This window comes from Astyanax mexicanus, chromosome 7, assembly GCF_023375975.1.
Source record: "Astyanax mexicanus isolate ESR-SI-001 chromosome 7, AstMex3_surface, whole genome shotgun sequence".
Classification (NCBI taxonomy): Eukaryota; Metazoa; Chordata; class Actinopteri; order Characiformes; family Acestrorhamphidae; genus Astyanax; species Astyanax mexicanus.
This window is the reverse complement of record NC_064414.1, coordinates 39,161,861-39,179,566: the sequence shown is the minus strand read 5'-3', so window position 1 is coordinate 39,179,566 and position 17,706 is coordinate 39,161,861. Positions and strand designations below refer to the sequence as shown.

Sequence of the window (17,706 nt, the reverse complement as noted above, 5' to 3'; positions counted from 1 at the left end):
TGTGTTTTTGTCTTTGAGACTGCACCACAATAACAACAGAGGTGTAAAACAGTATTTATAGGGGTGGATTGGTGAATTTGGTTCATTATTAGTTAGATGTTGGGAAAATGGTAGTTGAATTTGCGCAGGTTGTTGTAGTATTTCCTGTTGTCCACAACTGGAAAGATACTACTGCCAGTCAGCTGAGGTAAGTACTGTGGAAAAAGCAAAATGCTTCAGATCATTCAGATTAAAATACAGACAAATACCTGATGAGCACTATGATTTATCAGTCTACTCATGCTTTAGTAGAGCTCAGTAACACTGAAACAAAAATGAATAAAGTGATGATAAGCTGAGGTGTTAAAACTTGTAAAAATTAAATATACATATATTAAATAGTTACATACCATATTACATATTATTTAGCAACTACAACCCATTATTCAGTAAAGTCAATAACACAAATATATAAATTGTAATATTTTCACCTAGAGTAAGAGGTTAAACCATGAACTTTCATGAACCATGATCTCACTGGTTAACACTTACTAATATAATCCCAGATTAACACCCCCTCCCTACCCCTGGCAGTGTGGTGGCTGTGGTAACTCACCCCTGGGGGAAGGTGTTTACGGGGTTGGCGTTGTGCTCGCCTCTTCGCTCGCTCCAGCTCCCGCGTGGCACTCTCCGTCTCCTCCCTCTGACTGTCGAAATACGGGTGCTCCAACAACTGCTCACAGCTTAACCTCTCAGCCGGGTCCATACACAGACAACCCTGAGAGATACGAGGGCGAGGGGGTGGAGAACAGAGGTTTTAACATTCAATATATTAAATATTCTGTTTCATACATCATCAGTTTGGCTGAAGTCACTTTGGCCTCTGTAGCTCACCTTCATCAGACTCAGCGCCTGGTAGGATATGTTTGGATACTTCTGCTCTAGAGGCTCCTGTGATCAGAAACACACACAGAAATATATTAAAGCGACAGTACATTTTGGGGATTTAGAGGCCGCTCTGGTGAGAAGGTGTGATTACACTGAGCATGTGGAAGAGTACTTTTAAAGCAGGTTAATCTAAATGCATTGCTATGTGATGAGTATATTGTTTGTTCATCTTCTACATTTGTAAAGTACTGTCAAAATGTGGTGAGCAATTACAACCAATAAACCTACCAGACCACAGTGTTTTTGGAATGAATATATTAGACTAAGAGGGTTGTACCAGGACACATTGATTTGAATATTTTATCCTCTCCCAACTCAGAAATATTACTGCTTCAATTAAAAGGATAAACACACACACACACACACAAGGGATGATGATGTAATGTGTCCTCACATACTGAATAGTTTCTCATGGGCCACACGTAAAGTCATGTGTTGCCTTAATGGAAATATATATAAGTAGGGCTGGGTATTGTTTTAAAATAATACCCAGTATGTTACCTTGAATTGTACTTTTTTTTTTGTTACCTTTGTATTTTTCGCTTTATGCTGGTTTCATGCAAAGTATCGAAAACTGTATTTTTTAAGACCTTTCAATATTCAGTAGAACTGGGACATTTCAGTTGGTGCCTTTTTGATATCAAATTTCGATACCCAGCCCCATATATGAGTGTATGTTTTCATATGTGAGAATGTGTGTGTAGGGACCAAGTGTCCCCAGTATTAAGCACCTGTCATTTATACACACATAAATATCCATACAAAACTTCTACATAATGGATGCAGCCATGAAAAGGTTATCTAAAAATAGGCCAACATTCTGCATTTGTAATATTTAACTTCCTTCACTAAGTTCCACATTTGTGTGCTTTATGTGTTGCAAAATGCTACATTTGCAAAAAGATTTGACCACCTTCCCATCTCACCCTCATAATTACACAGACTGATACTGTCACTAAGACTGATACAATATAATGCATATGAGTCAATGTCCTGATTGGCAACCCTTCAAAAAGCAGTTTGTTCTAAAACACTCCTTTCCATCTTCAGTGTTTTTTTGGGTGGAGCTAAACTGTTGTAGAAAAGAGCTGTTTTTGTTACATGAAACAAACAACTAATTTATACTGTGCTGTAGTCTTTGTAGCTTATGTTCCATATTTGCAATGTAAGGAATTAAATATATTAATATATATGAAATCTACACACGTTTAGGATCAATGTACCACGACGAGCAGCAGCTCTACCAAAATCCTCTTAATCACATATCATCTTGTCAAGAGATGAGTAAATCCATAAGAAATGCTTTTATGTTTTTGAAGGTTTTTTTCAATGGCAGGAATAATAAGGGCAGGAATAATAATGCAGAGCTGCAGCAGACAGATCAAACACCCCTGAGGAGAGTGTGTGTTGTTTTCCACAGCACCAGATTTAGCTCCTGTAATTACCTCAGCCTGAGCTGCTATACAGGTCCTCCCTGCTATTTATGTAACTCCATCAGGTATATGATGGATACATGGCAGGCTAGTCAGCTTGTTAACTGAATGTAGATCATTTAAAGCCAGCAGAAGGCCTGACTTATCCAGCGCCACTAATACACTCACCATTTCCTGAGGCTCAGGAACACACACTCCACTGAAGAACTGGTTATTACTGAAGACCTGCTGATGCCTGGGGATCAAATCACCTGCAAACAGAACACACACACACACACATAAAACATATTTATTTATCTGCATATTGCACAGAGACACTGTACTGAGCAATTACACAAACACACATGAGAACAGTATAAAACTATATATACTACACAATCTATCTAATCTATACATCTAGCTAACTATATATATGGAACTATTAGTGGTAATACCGTTTGTTGTACTGTATCAATCACCAAATCTCTCACCCAAGGTTTTCCTGATGAGATAAAGTTGGTCTACATCTGATTTGCCAGGCCATAGGGGGGCACCAGAGAGGAGCTCCGCAAACACACAGCCTATTGCCCACACATCCACCGGAGGCCCATACTGAGTGTCCCCCACCAGCAGCTCTGGAGCCCGGTACCACCTAGTAGCCACATAGTCTGTGTAATAGTCACATGGCCCCGCTGCACAAACAAACACACACACACACACAAACATAGATGGAAACAGGGAATTGTTATGTGGCAGTGATGTAGATAATTACATTCTGTATAAGTGGTTAAGTGGTTTATTATTATTGTGTATCCTGTAATTTCTGCATCCACTACTGTTTAAAAGAGACCACTTAAAAATGAAGAGTTTCTTTGATTTTACCAAATTGAAAACCTCTGGAATATAATCAAGAGGAAGATGGATGATCACAAGCCATCAAACCAAGCTGAACTTCTTAAACGTTTGCACCAGGAGTGACAAAGTTATCCAAAAGCAGTGTGTAAGACTGGTGGAGGAGAACATGCCAAGATGCATGAAAACTGTGATTAAAACCAAGGATATTCCACCAAATATTGTTTTCTAAAACTGTATAAATATGAATTTGTGGCCGGAAAGTTTGGTATCTTTTTTGGTATTTCAGACATTTCTCATTATTTATGTTTGCTAATACACAGCCTGATCAGTTTTGAGTTAATTCCTTTATGGCATCACATAAACAAACTCATGGACTGCTTTTTAAATGAAGACCATTGCATAGTAGCCAGTTAGAAGGTTGGAAGGATAAAAAATATTAATGTAAATTAATTCATTATTGACACGTAAAACTATGAAAAAGGTAAATAAAATTGTCCTTCAAATTACTTAATACATATAAAGAGTACATTTATAATTAATCTGTAACATGATCACTGGTTAAGCATTGTTTTATCATAAACATTTGTAGAGAGAATGTGTGTATTGTACATACTGAGGATTCTAGCGAAGCCAAAGTCACAGAGTTTGATGACTTGGTGTTTAGTGATGAGTATATTCTCTGGCTTCACATCTCTGTGGATACACTAAACATACACACACACACAAATACACACACGCACAAACACACATGTTAAATTAAAAATTGATCATTGTCTATGGTTTCAGACACACTTTCAAACACCTTCATGCGCTTTGTGTTTGGCATGGCTGCACAAAGGATCAGCATGCTGAGGTAATGCTGTTGATGGAGTCGGATGTAGCCTGGTGTGTGTGTGTGTGTGTCTCAGACTGGCTGATGAGGCCAGTTATCTAATCTGGGCGTAGCATTTACCCACTTTTACAGCAGCTTTAAATTCACTCTCACCATTTAGGTTAACATCGGCCATCTGAAACCTGACCTCACACAGCCTGCACTGCTCCCTCTACCTCTCTCTCTCTCCCTCTCTCACAAATGCATTCACTCACCACACAGAGCATCATCTTTAACTGGTGCTGCCCAGCACAGAGAAAAAAACACAACATTCAATTACACACACAAACACACATAATGGTGTTACTCTTACATTTTGTTTATGGCAGAAGTTCACAGCTTGCAGAGTTTGCCACGTGATGCTTTTGACAAGGTATTCTGGAACTCTGCAGAAACAAAAATAAATCATATGTAAAAACAGCAACACACATATTATCTTAAAGCATAAATCATTAAATTGCCTGACCACAGGATTAATGTTGTTATGTAATGTTTATCTACATATATTATTAATTTATTAGTTCCCCATATTTTTCACACTATAAGGCGCACCGGATTATAAGGCGAATGTCAATGAATGTCTATTTTCTGGTCTATTTTCATACATAAGGTGCACCGGATTATAAGGTGCATTACCTCTTGCGACACTAGTAAGGAACAGGGGTGTTGCCATGTTTACCTTCTAATTCAGCAGGTCCCACTGCTGGGTGGTGGTGGTAGGGTAACTAAAGTAAAGCTAAGCTAAGTAAACAAAACTTATTCTTAAAAAGTTTTAATTATTTTAAAGTCAAACAAGCGCTGGATGTTAATCTACACAGATTTCTCTTTCAAATACTGTTCATTTGGGTGAGTAGTGCTTCCGTTTATTCACAGTAAGCTTAAATTTCCAGATTTCCACTGAAGCTGGGTGCAGCGGCATTAGCATTAGAGGCTCACCGCTAGCTGTGGATAGAGCTAGAAAACAGCCCAACAGCGTGTCACTGAGGAACCCTGAGTGTTCCGGTAAGCCAGGGCGATATTAGTTTGCGGTTCGTCCCACTTAGCTTGTTGTAACGCAGTAAACGCGCAGGTTACAGGCTAATAATGCTCACCTATGTACGGCAAAAGCGCTAACTCTTAGCATGGTTAGTGGCTAATGCTAATGCTGCTCCAGCATTGCTAGCCAAGGTTAGCTGCAGGCTACAGGCCGTTAATACTTACCTCTGAATGGCAAAAGAGCTATCGTTTAGTGAGGTTTGCAGTTAATTCTGATGCTGCTCCAGCAGTGCTAGCTGAGGTTAGCAGCAGGCTACAGGCCAATAATACTCACCTCTGAACGGCGAAAGAGCTAGCATTTAGTGCGGTTTGCAGCTAATGCTAATACTGCTCCAGCCTCTGTGCTGGAGAAAAAACTTCACTGAAACTCTTGTATATCGCTGCCCTTCCAGGGAGTGGCTTTACTGGATTGTAAGGTGCACTGTTGATTTTTGGGAAAATTAAAGGATTTTAAGTGCACCTCATAGTGCAAAAATATGGTATTCATGCATACACTAAATGTCTAAATATTTGTGACCTCTTCTAAACCCTTCTTTAAGCTTTAAGCTGACACGGATATTCAAATGCACACACACAGCTTCTCTACTCCCTGTAGAAAAGTGTTACCAATATATAATAGATCAGATAAACATAAACTATTGCCACCATTCCTAATGTCTGAAGTTGCTGATGAGGTGGTGTTGTGATCATTCAACATCCTGACCTCACTAACACTCTTGTTGCCGAATGCAATTAAATGCAAATTCAAATGAAATTCTCACAGCAATTCTCTAAAATATTGTTAAAAGCCTATTCTGGACAGTAGAGACAATTATGCCAACTGTTATATCTTTGCCCTGTCCCCTGTCGTTTCCCTTATGTGCCCGTGTTGCTCTCTGTTGTTTACTTTTCCTTCTCCGTGCCTGTGTCATTCCCCACATGGTCCTGTGTGTTCTGCCGTCTCTGCCTTAAATGGTTTCTCCTGTGTTTCATTTGTAGCTCCGCTCCCTCGTTACCTGTCCCCAGCTGTTCCTAGTTTTTCTTTTCCTGCCTTGTGTCTGTATTTATAGTCCTGAGTTTCCTGTTTCCTTTGTTAGTTCTTATATGTGTTTACTTCTGTTTATGTAGCATGTTTCTGTGTCTCAAGTCTACTCCTTGTTTCCTTGTTGATTTGGTTTATTGTTTGTTTATTTGTTTTCTTATTTTTTAATAAAAATAACTTGCATTTGCGTTCGCTCTCTGCGTCCTCTTCCCTGCCGCACAAACAAAAGCAATGAAACCTTTAAACTTCCAACTAAACCTTTATACCAGATGTTGGATAATTGCCAGTGAGATCAGGATCATGTTGTATGTTGATTTGTTTTGTATCAAAATCACGGTGTCCCATCCCAGAAATCACACCATAAGCATTGGTTATGGTGACCTTGAACCGTTGTGTGGTTCCTTTACAGCAGTTTGCTTCCAAATGTAAACAATTATTTTCTGTAGGACAACAAATAATAGCCCAGTCCACTGCCCACCTGACCCCGCCCCCATGCTACAGGTCAGGTATATTGTTCTTATGTGCTTATTCTTTCCTCTATTTCTGTGCTCCAGCGCTAATGTGTGTGAGTGTGTGTGTGAGATATAATGTAAAAGCTCTATTGTGAGCTGATCTATGTGTGTGTATAAGAGAAAGACATAGAACACTCTCTATTGATGCCTCTGGATTTGTGTGTGTGTGTGTTTTGTTGACTCTGGGCTCATACATCTGCTCTGTGACACACTGAGCTAAATCTAGCCATCAACACAGTGCCCTCTTTCCCTTCCTCACCTCCTCCTCCTCCACCTCCTTCTCTGCCCCTCCTCCCCTCTGTTACAGGACAGCTCCAACGAAGGTGTAAATAAGCTCATGTTTCATTTGTTTGGTGTGCAATAAATATGCTAAGAGACTTATTGAGTGAGACGAGCCTTTCTCTACGAGGCGGACAATAGCTGTGTTTCTGTTCAGCCATTAATAATCTCAGCCAATAGAACTGAATGTTCGTTGCGAAAGGAAGTTCAGAGAAGCCTCGTAAATCTGTCGATGTGAAAATATGTGCAAAGTGTCCTTGAATGTTGTTACACTGCTCCAGAGTGGTTCTTGGCTTGGATGAATAGTTCTAGGAAAAGTTTTTAATGGTGCAGAACCTTTCAATTCTTAAAAAGTTTCTCAGAGTTGAAGGTCTGTTTTTTACAAAAAGTAATGTGCTTAAAAAATTGCAAAAAAAAAAACCTTTTACACCTTTGTTTATAAGTGTATTGTTCTTGTTTTAATTGCTGTTTATTTTATTTCTGGATTAATGGATCAAAAGCAATGCTCCAAAATGGATAAGACATTAATAGTTACGTTACAATAACGATTACATTATATCATTTTGGAGATAAATATAGCTCTGAAAAAATAAGAGAGCATTGAATGATGATGTTTTTTACCCAATTTAAAACCTCTGGAATATAATCAAGTGGAAGATGGATAATCACAACCATCAAACCAAGCTGAACTGCTTAAATGTTTGCACCAGAAGTGGCATAAAGTTATCCAAAAGCAGTGTGTAAGACTGGTGGAGGAGAACATGACAAGATGCATGAAAACTGTGATTAAAAACCAGGGTTATTCCACCAAATATTGATTTCTGAACTCTTACAATTTTATGAATATAAACTTGTTTTCTTTGCATTATTTGAGGTCTGAAAGCGCCATTTCTCATTTTCTGCAAAATAAATACTCTAAACGACAATATTTTTTACATAAACATATTCCTATAAATGGTAAAATCAGAGAAACTGATTCAGAAACTGGAGTGGTCTCTTATTTTTTTCCAGAGCTGTATTTGTGCTTGGGACCACAAAATATTCTCTGTCATTTTGCTACAAGGTTAAGCTGCTCCAGTCCCACCAGTCACACCTGGCAACCTAGGTCAATAGAAGTGGATCCATACAGTATCTGGCTGTGACGTCAGGTGACCAAAATTCAACCTCAGGACACTGTTTAATATCAGCATTAATTTATAATTGAAAAGTAATGAGAGTTGATCATGATATTTTTTTGGTTTCATCTTTTAAATATTGCATGCCAATGTCGTATTGACATCACTCAACATTTAATTGTGTGATGTGGTGGGCAAAACCACAATCTAATGCTAAAGTGAAAAGTACTATATATTAAATAAGAAGGAGTTTTATTTGGCAACTGTGTCTTGGAGAGACAGATTATTTTTAGCTTGTTATAAAGTGGCTCAAATGCATCTCAGACCACCTCTTGAAGTGGCTAATGGTCTGAGTTAAATGCATATTGGTTGCATTAGTAATCACATTTTTATGTTGCTTGAATTTATCCAGATATAATCCTGATAGGGTCCAGGTGTAAATGTTTTTCTTAACTAAATTCAGAAAAGTTCATTTTTTTATTATTATAATTGTTACAGCATTACACACAAAGGTAGCTAAGCTGCTACACACTGGAGGCTATATTAGGTGCATCAGCTGTAGATCTGAACAGAAGGCAAGACAATGTGCTTAAAGGCCTCTTTTTCTCACTGAAGGAAAAGAAGTCTTTCAGATTTTTAGATGAACAGTGTCTGGACACTCGGATTAGCTTTGATAAATAAGTGGACAGGAAGCTATTTATCAAGCTGCTTTAAGCATGAATGTGGTGTAAATGCAGTGGAGACTGAAGTTAGTTTTGTCTTTGTTTTTTGTTTTTTGACCCGCCACATTCAGCTATAATCAGCTATTTAGATGCGGTCAGCCAGCAAAGCATTCTGGGACCACATTGCTGTAAACATTCCACAACAAGCGTGTCTGGCCCCCACAGCAACAGGGAGACAATATGGCAGTTAGTGGGGTAAAGGGATAATGAGCACTTACCCTCTGGGGTATCGATCCAGCTCGTTTAGGACGGTGTGGTCGCAGTATTCAAACACCAGGTGCAGCTTCCTCTTCCTGCGGAAAACCTCGATCAAGTTCACCAGGTTACAGTGCTTCAGTTGCTGTTGATAAGAAGAAGAAAACACACACACACACACACACACACACACACACACACACACAGTTCTGTGAAAGATGCTTTTCACGTCTGAAGCATTGACTTGTATTGACTGTATTTGGTCACAGAAGAAAATGTGTGTGTGTGTGTGTGTGTGTGTGTACAGAGGCAAGCTGCTGCATGTCTTATCTGACAGGCATCGTAAAATCACAGAGGCCACACACAACATCTCCAATGGCAACAGGTCACCATCCACCACCCTGTTTAAATCAGCCTCCTTTTTTACGATCCTAACATTAAACAGTTAAACCAGCACACACACTGTGCACAGGGGGGCCAAACACACCCTAAACTAGAACCCACGTCTCTAAGAGACGCTCATAAACCTGTCATATCTAATACTGTAAAACCACAGGGCATGTGAACCTAAACACAGCGTGACTGTGTCCGAAAATATATATGCTCTCATTTACAACACTGACATTTTAAAGGGGCCATATCATGGAAAAACAACATATGTAATATGTAAACACTGATTTAAAGTGTACCATTGAGAAACTAATCTGCAAAACTGCCTGTTTTAAATTTAGCACATTGTTTATTTAAAAAAAAACTACAGTATTTACATATAACCACTTAGTAAAAAGTGAAAGCTCTGTATGCCTTAGCTTGTCCAGAAATGCATATGTAAAATATGTACTTTATGTGTGTTTTAACAGCATGAAGGTGGTGGGGAGGGGCACACAGGAGCAAGAAACAGCAATTCTCACACAATGCTGATTAACATGTAAGTCACTTTAGATAGGAGCATCACATAAAAGCCACAAATATAATACTGTTTTTATAATACTGTTTTTTAAATACTGTTGGTACACTAAACCATGCTAACGTCATAAGTGAATTTCAAAAACAATATAAAATGCCAGATACGTTTTAGACACAGACACAGATCTGCTCTACTAAATACTGCCACACTAAAAATTTAAAGGAAAATATTCAGAACCTGAAACCTGGGATTTGCATTAGAAAACTGGACTCATCAGTACAACTAGTGAAAGCTCATTAAAGCAAGTACCTTCACTCTTATGCAACAGGGAAACTTAATTGGCTTTTCTCACACACAAGCACCACGGAACCCCAGTGCGCTGGAATTACCCGTCATTAAGAGCTGGTCTTTGTGTGTGTGTGTGTGTAGTAGCTTGTGAAAGGCAGGATGTGTGTGTATATAAATTCTGTGGATCACTGGCTACTCTCTCAACCCTCAAACTTTCCACTTACCTCCTACTTAATTCTTGGCACAGAGGGCATATTATTATCACTCAGAATCAGTGAGAGAAGCTTGGGATCAGTGACTGTATGTTAATAGTTGGGACAGACAGATTTCTCTTTAAGTGTGTTTTCAAGTCTAGCAAAGATAAGTTTTCTGAGTACAGGGAAAGATGTGAAAGGCATTGGTCATGGTAACAGACTATATGCTACAGATGTGTTAGAAACACAACATTAGGTTGAAAAGCTGGAGCATCACAACAGTCTTTTTGGTAAGAGAGAATTCCACCACTTTTTTTATTTTCCACATATTAAACTGGTTGAGACATGGATATTAAGATTCATTAAGAGTTTGGTGTGGAAAAATTGTTTACAGTGTTGGTAATATAAACCAAACATCTTAGCCCAACTGCTCATAACAAGAAAGCATAACAAGCCCACATTTAAAAAAAACATGATGCAAACAGATACAGTGCAGATACGTCCCACTATTTCTCCCAAATTCCAAAAAAAAAAATTGACATTTAGAGTATTTATCTGCAGAAAATGAGAAATGGTTGAAATTATATGTACCATTTATATGTAGGGATTTATTATGTCAAAGAACAAGAGGATTTACATCTAACCACTTATTAAACCATAGTAATTTAGCCAGTTTAGCTCTACTCATCTCTGAGACTGAATTATGCAGAAATGTGTGTGAACGGATGGAGCTGCTCTTTCAGCACCTCTCTCTCTCACTCTCTCTCTCTCTCTCTGTTTGTACCTTTAGCATGCGGATCTCTCTGAGCGCGATCTTCTTGATGACAGGGTCATCCTCAGACTCCACGAACTTCTTGATGGCCACGATCTGACCCGTGTCTTTGTTTCTGCACTTGAACACGACCCCGTACGATCCCTCTCCTATCTTTCCGATCTTCTCGTACTTCTCCATGCCTGAGCTGGCCAGCGCCGTCCGGGAGCGCGCGCGCCTGCACGCACCCGCACCATCCACCGGTGAAGCTGTAAAACACAGTAAATACAGAGAAGCTGATCTGGGGACAGAGCACGCGCTGCTGGAGGAGGAGGCTGATGCATGCTCCAGGGTTTTTTGTGTGGGACTCAGATCAGATTCTCCGGGTATCAGTTCCCCAGCGCGGATCTGCGAGTCCCCGTCGTCTATCAGGCTGCCGCGCGGGTGTTTGGAACAGAACGCGCTTCTGTGTTTCACTAAAGATCATTTAACCCCGCGTGCTGCTCCACGCGCTGCGGGCGGTTACATAACGCACGCGCTCTCCGGTTCAAAGCCCCTCTCTGATGGTCCAGCCTGGTGCATCCACCTCTCTATTTACACTGTTGCTTAAGATGTACGCCTGACTATAATGAGCCAAACTTTAAGATAAAGTTTTTTCCGGTTACTGTAACGTCTATCAGTTTATCTAAATACAAAAATGTAATACTGGATGCAAAAAAACTATTATTTACTTTTTTAACATTAATGCAATGTACAAAAAAAATATTTTTTTACCCAATTTCTTTAAAATTTAGTTTTCCTTGTCTGCCCCTCTCAATTGGAATTTTATGGAAAATGAAAAAAAAATGTATTTGCAGATGTAGTGGTGCATCAAATACGTGATTTAACTAGTTAATATGTTAAATTCAGAAAACAAACAACAGGAACTGTGACTAAAATATACACGAAAATGCCAAATTTATGTTTTGGTTACTTATTGTTTAGATATTTTCGCTTAGAGGTATCACAACGTTTCTCTTAGACTCCATAAACGTAAATAATGAATTTAAAAAAGCTGAAGTCAATATCCACGTCAGTTTTGGAGCATTTCTATTTGTCCATTTATCATTTTGATACAACACCTAGATTATGATGTCAAAAAGTGAAATAATAACAACAATAATAAAAAAATGCGTCTTAACTTTTACTGAAAGTAAAATGTAGTTAAAAACGTAGTCCCCCCCTTCATCCCGCACCATTGTGCAGCCTTTCTATTGGGCCATTCATCCGTTTGACTACTACAATTAAATAATGACAATAATTAAAAACACACACACACACACACACACACACACACACACACACACACACACACACACACACACACACACACACACACACACACACATGCGTCTACTGGGTTGTACACAGTCTTACAGTGCTCAGTTGTGCAAGACTCTAATCTTTACACGACTAAATATCTTTAGTGTTTAGTGGTATTTATTAATTCATAATTAAAATAACTCTACCTACATAAACAATAAAAACATTTAAAAAATCCCCTACCTTTAAAATGTCCGATCCGCACAAATAGAAGAAAACAAAGTTCCTTCCTCGTCGATTCTCCTTTAGATTTACTAGCTAAAGCTGAGTGAACAAAAGCAGCAGCAGCAGCAGGTGAGCTCAGACCCTCAGAGACCCCTCTCAGAGCGCCGTACTGAGTGAGTGATGGCGGTCCACCTGCTGCTGAACACCCGGGCTCGGAGCTGCTGAGGCGGGAGCTGTGCAGCAGAGCTTCCCCTGTGTGTGAGTGCGCTGGGCGAGTGTTTGGGAGGTGAAGGGGTGGAAAGCGTGGGAGTGGATCAAGAGTTTCGCCTAAGGAAGGAGTATTTACATGCGCCTGGATCTCAGTCCGCGTTTTCTTCACCCGTTTTCAGACAGACACCCCGGCCTCCTGCTCTGTGATTGGTCCACAACCCAAACACAGTTTACAACAGTCGACTAGCAGCCAATTACAGCGCAGGAAACGACATGTGGCCGAATACAGGTGGAGAGGGGGCGTAAACCCACGCTCTTGGTTTCCATAGACAACCGCGGCTAGGCCCCACCCACTCCGCTTTTACAGTCTGCACAGCAACACTGTTGCTTAAGATGCTCGTCTGAAAACAGCGCGTGCTCTCAGACAACACTGATAAGAGCGCAGCGCAGACTGCAGTGAGCCAAACTTTAAGATAGTATAGTTTTTCTATGGAGTGTAAAGTTTATCTGTTTAATTTTCTGTTTGAGGCTAAATCAAAAATTTTAAATTTACATTTAGTGCAGTGTACAAGACACTTTTTTTTACCCAAATTTTATAGTAATTAGTTTTTCTTTATCTGCCTCATACAATTGGAATATTAGTAAAAATGGATTATTCCATCAGATTTATGTTACAAGATACCAGAATGAAAAAATCTGAAAATCAAGAAAAGATTCACTTTTTCCTAAAATTCTATTTACGTAAGTCTAAAATGAAAAACTAGAAAATTTAAAGACGGGATAAAACCCATTTCTTCTTTACTATATTAAATGTAAAAAATAATTTATTTTTACACCCAAGTTTCTAATTTTGAATTTAGTTTGAAATGCCTCCCCTACAAATTTCTGACTAAAGGAGATGTTTTAACAGGTTTTTAGGCTCAACAGTGTTTAATAGACATATATGTTAGATGTTTAGAGTAACATTTATCAGTTTAATTTTCTCACAGTTTGAGGCCAAATGCAAAAATGTAAAATTTTCATCTTGTAACAAAAGATAATTGAATTATACCATCAGATTCGTGTTATGAAAAAATCTCAAAAGATTCACTTTTTCATTTTTCCTGAAATTCTGTTTACAAAAGGCTTAAATAAAAAAACTAGAAAATTGAAAAACTGGCTAAAAACCCCATTTCTTTTTTACTATACTGAATTAAAAAAACAACAAATTTAACTTAAAACGTTCAGAAAATGGAACTGACTTTTTCCCTACAGATGTTTGACTGAAAGGGAATTAGCAGGTTTTTAGGCTCCACAGTGTTTAATAGACATATATGTTCGATGTTATTAAAACTGCAAAATGCAATTTGTCCAACAAACTTTTATGATTGCACAAAAAAAAATTGTACTTAAAAGAATACAAAGCTTGTTGCTGTGGCTGCACTTATATTGAGGTACAACAGAGTACTTTTCAGTTAAAGTCTTTATTTTGTACCCACATTTTTGTACCAGTAAAAATTATAAATATTATAAACATTATCATAAACTGAATGTGTGTCAAGAAGGTAATGACACAAAATTGTCTGGTTTTTAATAGAAAAATGTATAGTTAAAATATATATTGTTTATTAGTACAGTGATACAGAATACAGAATGGTTAAATGGTACTTTGTACTTCAGAGAGAACACATCTTACCCTCTAAAGACCAATATTATACCGTTGAGGGTACAATTATTAAAAGTGTGCCTTTGGGTACAAGAAAGTACTTACATCATGCCTGTTTTTAGTGTGTACTTTAATGTGTTTAGACAGTATCATCAGTCTCCCTTTTGCTTGTATCTCAGACTGAAAAAAATACATATATTCAGATGCAAAACATGCAGAACCAGACCTACTAAGTGGCAGTCTAATGATGGATTTTGAACAAATGCAGTACAGGGTCAGGGTTTGGTATATGCATTTGCTTATATAAGACAAGGAAAGATAAATAGAATTAGCTTAAATATAGTTATTTCGCAAGTGTGTGCATCACCCACAAAACTTTAGTTGTAAGTCACTGGATTTTGCATGGTTTCTGGGACCCGTAGTGGTTTTGGACTATAGCTATGATAACTGTATGCAAACTGCATCACAATTTCTGTGCACTGCTTAACTCCTACAGAAAAAAAAAAAAACATTTATAAAAAAAAAACAAAAAAAAAAACAAAAAAACACACACACATGAACTTGTTAACATTTTTTATTACAAAAACGGCATACATTAGATCTGAAGCCATGGAAATACACCGCAAGTCATAAAAACCTAGCATCTCCCATGTTTTGTCATTCTTAAATACAAAAATTAATGTACAAAAGTGCTTACATGGTGCAAATATTGAATAAAAGTTACAATATAAAAGGTAACAATTTTACATTATAAATTTATTCTAAAAATGTAACCAAGCAGGAGATTAGGAGGGACTTTATTACATAGCAGTAAAATGAGGATGCAGCCAGGCCAAGCCCTGCTTTGGTTAGGAAGTCAACCTGTACTGGAGCATCTCCGGGGGCCATTAAAACACATCACGGCTACAGCTCAATAAATTACACTTAAATAGCCAATGCTCCAAATCCCCCCTCCACCCTCTCTCTCCACGCATATTATCCCACTGCTGGTAAATACTCCCAATAACAGATCTAACACCTAATTCCAGCCCTAGAGCTGAATAAACATTGTCAATATCTTTCTGAACATGCATTAGTTGCATATATAGTTAGACACACAGAAGGGCCTGATTCTCTAAGGGTTAAGTAAAGTACGCCCATCAGTCCCCTCAAAAGGCACTTCAAAGAAGAACTTTCCTGCAATACTACTGTTTGTTTAATACTCCTGCTTCTGAAGAGCAGTGCAGGCAGTGTTCTTTTATCATATTTGCTGGAATCTGAACCATGACTCTGATACTGATGTGTTTGGCTTGATTCTAAAAACCCATTAGCCAGTAACGAAGGCAAAATGACGCAGGGTGTAAGAGCTGCTCTGATAAACGGTTCAGAGAGATATAAGTAAGACACTATCTGCAGCAGTCCACTCACTTTGTCTTTAAACTGTCTCATATAAGAGCAGCACTGCTCACCAAGCATAGAGCCAGAGAAGAGCGTCCAGGCAGCTCTGGATCCAGAACAGCCACTGCAGCGGCTAAAGTGAGGGAACAGAACCTGCATGTATGTAATATACAGCTAATAACTGTTCTCGTGGCCTGCCAGGATGTAAAGGTTGCTCTGAGCCGTTGGGTTATCAGTGGGTCTGCTCTCCAAAACCACCACCCTAATAAAAAGAAAAAAGACAATATAAACATATGAGATTAACTCTAAAATGAAAAAGTAAAAGAGTGAAAAAAAAGAGTGAAAGAGCAACATGAAAACATGCGATGTCTGGGTAATGATATACATACATACGGACAACAGCGTTGAGACAAATTAAATTAAAAGGTATTAAACAGTTTTAAACTGTTTCTACATATTCACAAATTCTTATTTAAGTAATCTCAAATGTATTGGATGGAGCTTCATCATTCTGGAGAGGACAAATCCACAGCTCCACAGCTCAATACTAGGGCGCTTTATACCCCTCCTGCCCACATCTGGCATTAGGCATTGCGTCAATAGTTTCAATAGGTTTATTGTCACCCTTCAAAAGTAAATACAAGTCTTTCTGCGTTTGCATATCTGTTTAAGCAATGGGTGCAACTTAAAGCAACTGGATGCATGCATACACATGCATGATTAGAAGAGGTGTCGACATATACAGCTCTGAAAAAATTAAGAGACCACTTCAGTTTCTGAATCAGATTTTGCTATTTAAAGGTATATGTTTGAGCAAAATGAACATTGTTGTTTTATTCTATAATCTATGGTTATTTCTCCAAATTCCACATAAAATATTGTAATTTGGAGCATATATTTGCAGAAAATAAGAAATGTCTGGAATAACAAAAAAGATGCAGCGCTTTCAGACCTCAAATAATGCAAAGAAAACAAGTTCATATTCATAAAGTTTTAAGAGTTCAGAAATCAATATTTGGTGGAATAACCCTGGTTTTTAATCACAATTTTCATGCATCTTTGCATGTTCTCCTCCACCAGTCTTACATACTGCTTTTGGATAACTTTATACCACTCCTGGTGCAAAAACTGAAGCAGTTCAGCTTAGTTTGATGGCTTGTGATCATCCATTTTCCTCTTAATTATATGCCAAAGGTTTTCAATTTGGTAAAATCAAAGAGTTGTAAAGTGTTTGTAGATTTATAGACAGAGTGAGTAGAAGTACAGCAAACACTGAAGCACTTTCACTGAGCTTTTGCTCATGTGCGACTGACTGGTCGTGTCCTTAACAGAGGGAGATAGATGAGAGGGGGAGGCAGCGGGCACAGGGCATCAGATGAAATTACAGCACACACACACACAGACACACCAGCCTGGCACTGCCCATGTCACAGTGAATAAAACATAAGAGTCTAGGTAGAGAGTGCGTATGTGCATGAAGCATGCAAGTACCAGGGGAGCCGGCCAAATCACACCTTTGAGGAAAAGAAGTGCTAACCGAGTTCTGCTCTGTTGTTGGAGCTGACTCGTGTGTGTCGTGCGTTCATGCAGCAGTAAAAAGGAAAAAAGCTACGCAACTGCGAGCTGGGCTCATTTCTTTTCCGAGCAGAGGCCAAAGCCGTGGGGCCCGGGGCCAATGCACCTGTTTCACAATGGATGAGTGCAACCTACCACAGCTCTGTCACACAGGGGAGTGTGTGTGTGTGTGTGTGTGTGTGGGTAACAGATACGGTCTCCTCCCATACTGTACACTGACGTTATTCTTCCAGACTCAGCTGGACTGTACTGGAGTGACGCGAGTTGTTCTTGATGGCATGAATCAAC

The 17,706-nt window shown here is 38.7% G+C and overlaps 2 protein-coding genes across 8 annotated transcripts in view; both read right to left on the bottom strand.

The window, feature by feature from the left end:
- Positions 1 to 42: 42 nt before the first annotated feature.
- cdkl1 (cyclin-dependent kinase-like 1 (CDC2-related kinase)) lies at positions 43 to 12,993 on the bottom strand. Its single transcript, XM_007248515.4, has 10 exons — positions 12,630 to 12,993; positions 11,118 to 11,353; positions 8,968 to 9,089; positions 4,379 to 4,451; positions 3,808 to 3,898; positions 2,831 to 3,031; positions 2,529 to 2,611; positions 874 to 930; positions 596 to 757; positions 43 to 194 (listed from the first exon to the last, which is right to left on the bottom strand). Exons 2-10 carry the CDS (start codon positions 11,283 to 11,285, stop codon positions 93 to 95), a joined length of 1,059 nt encoding a protein of 352 aa, XP_007248577.2. The 5' UTR covers positions 11,286 to 11,353; positions 12,630 to 12,993; the 3' UTR covers positions 43 to 92.
- Positions 12,994 to 15,024: 2,031 nt separating this feature from the next.
- Positions 15,025 to 17,706, bottom strand: part of map4k5 (mitogen-activated protein kinase kinase kinase kinase 5) — a 45,528-nt gene continuing 42,846 nt past the window's right edge. For all 7 annotated transcript variants that reach the window (XM_007248518.4, XM_049481316.1, XM_049481315.1 and 4 more), the window contains one exon: positions 15,025 to 16,105. In XM_007248518.4, coding sequence (XP_007248580.3) covers positions 16,018 to 16,105 — 88 coding nt within the window. In that variant the 3' untranslated portion in view covers positions 15,025 to 16,017. The remainder of the gene's footprint in view (positions 16,106 to 17,706) is intronic.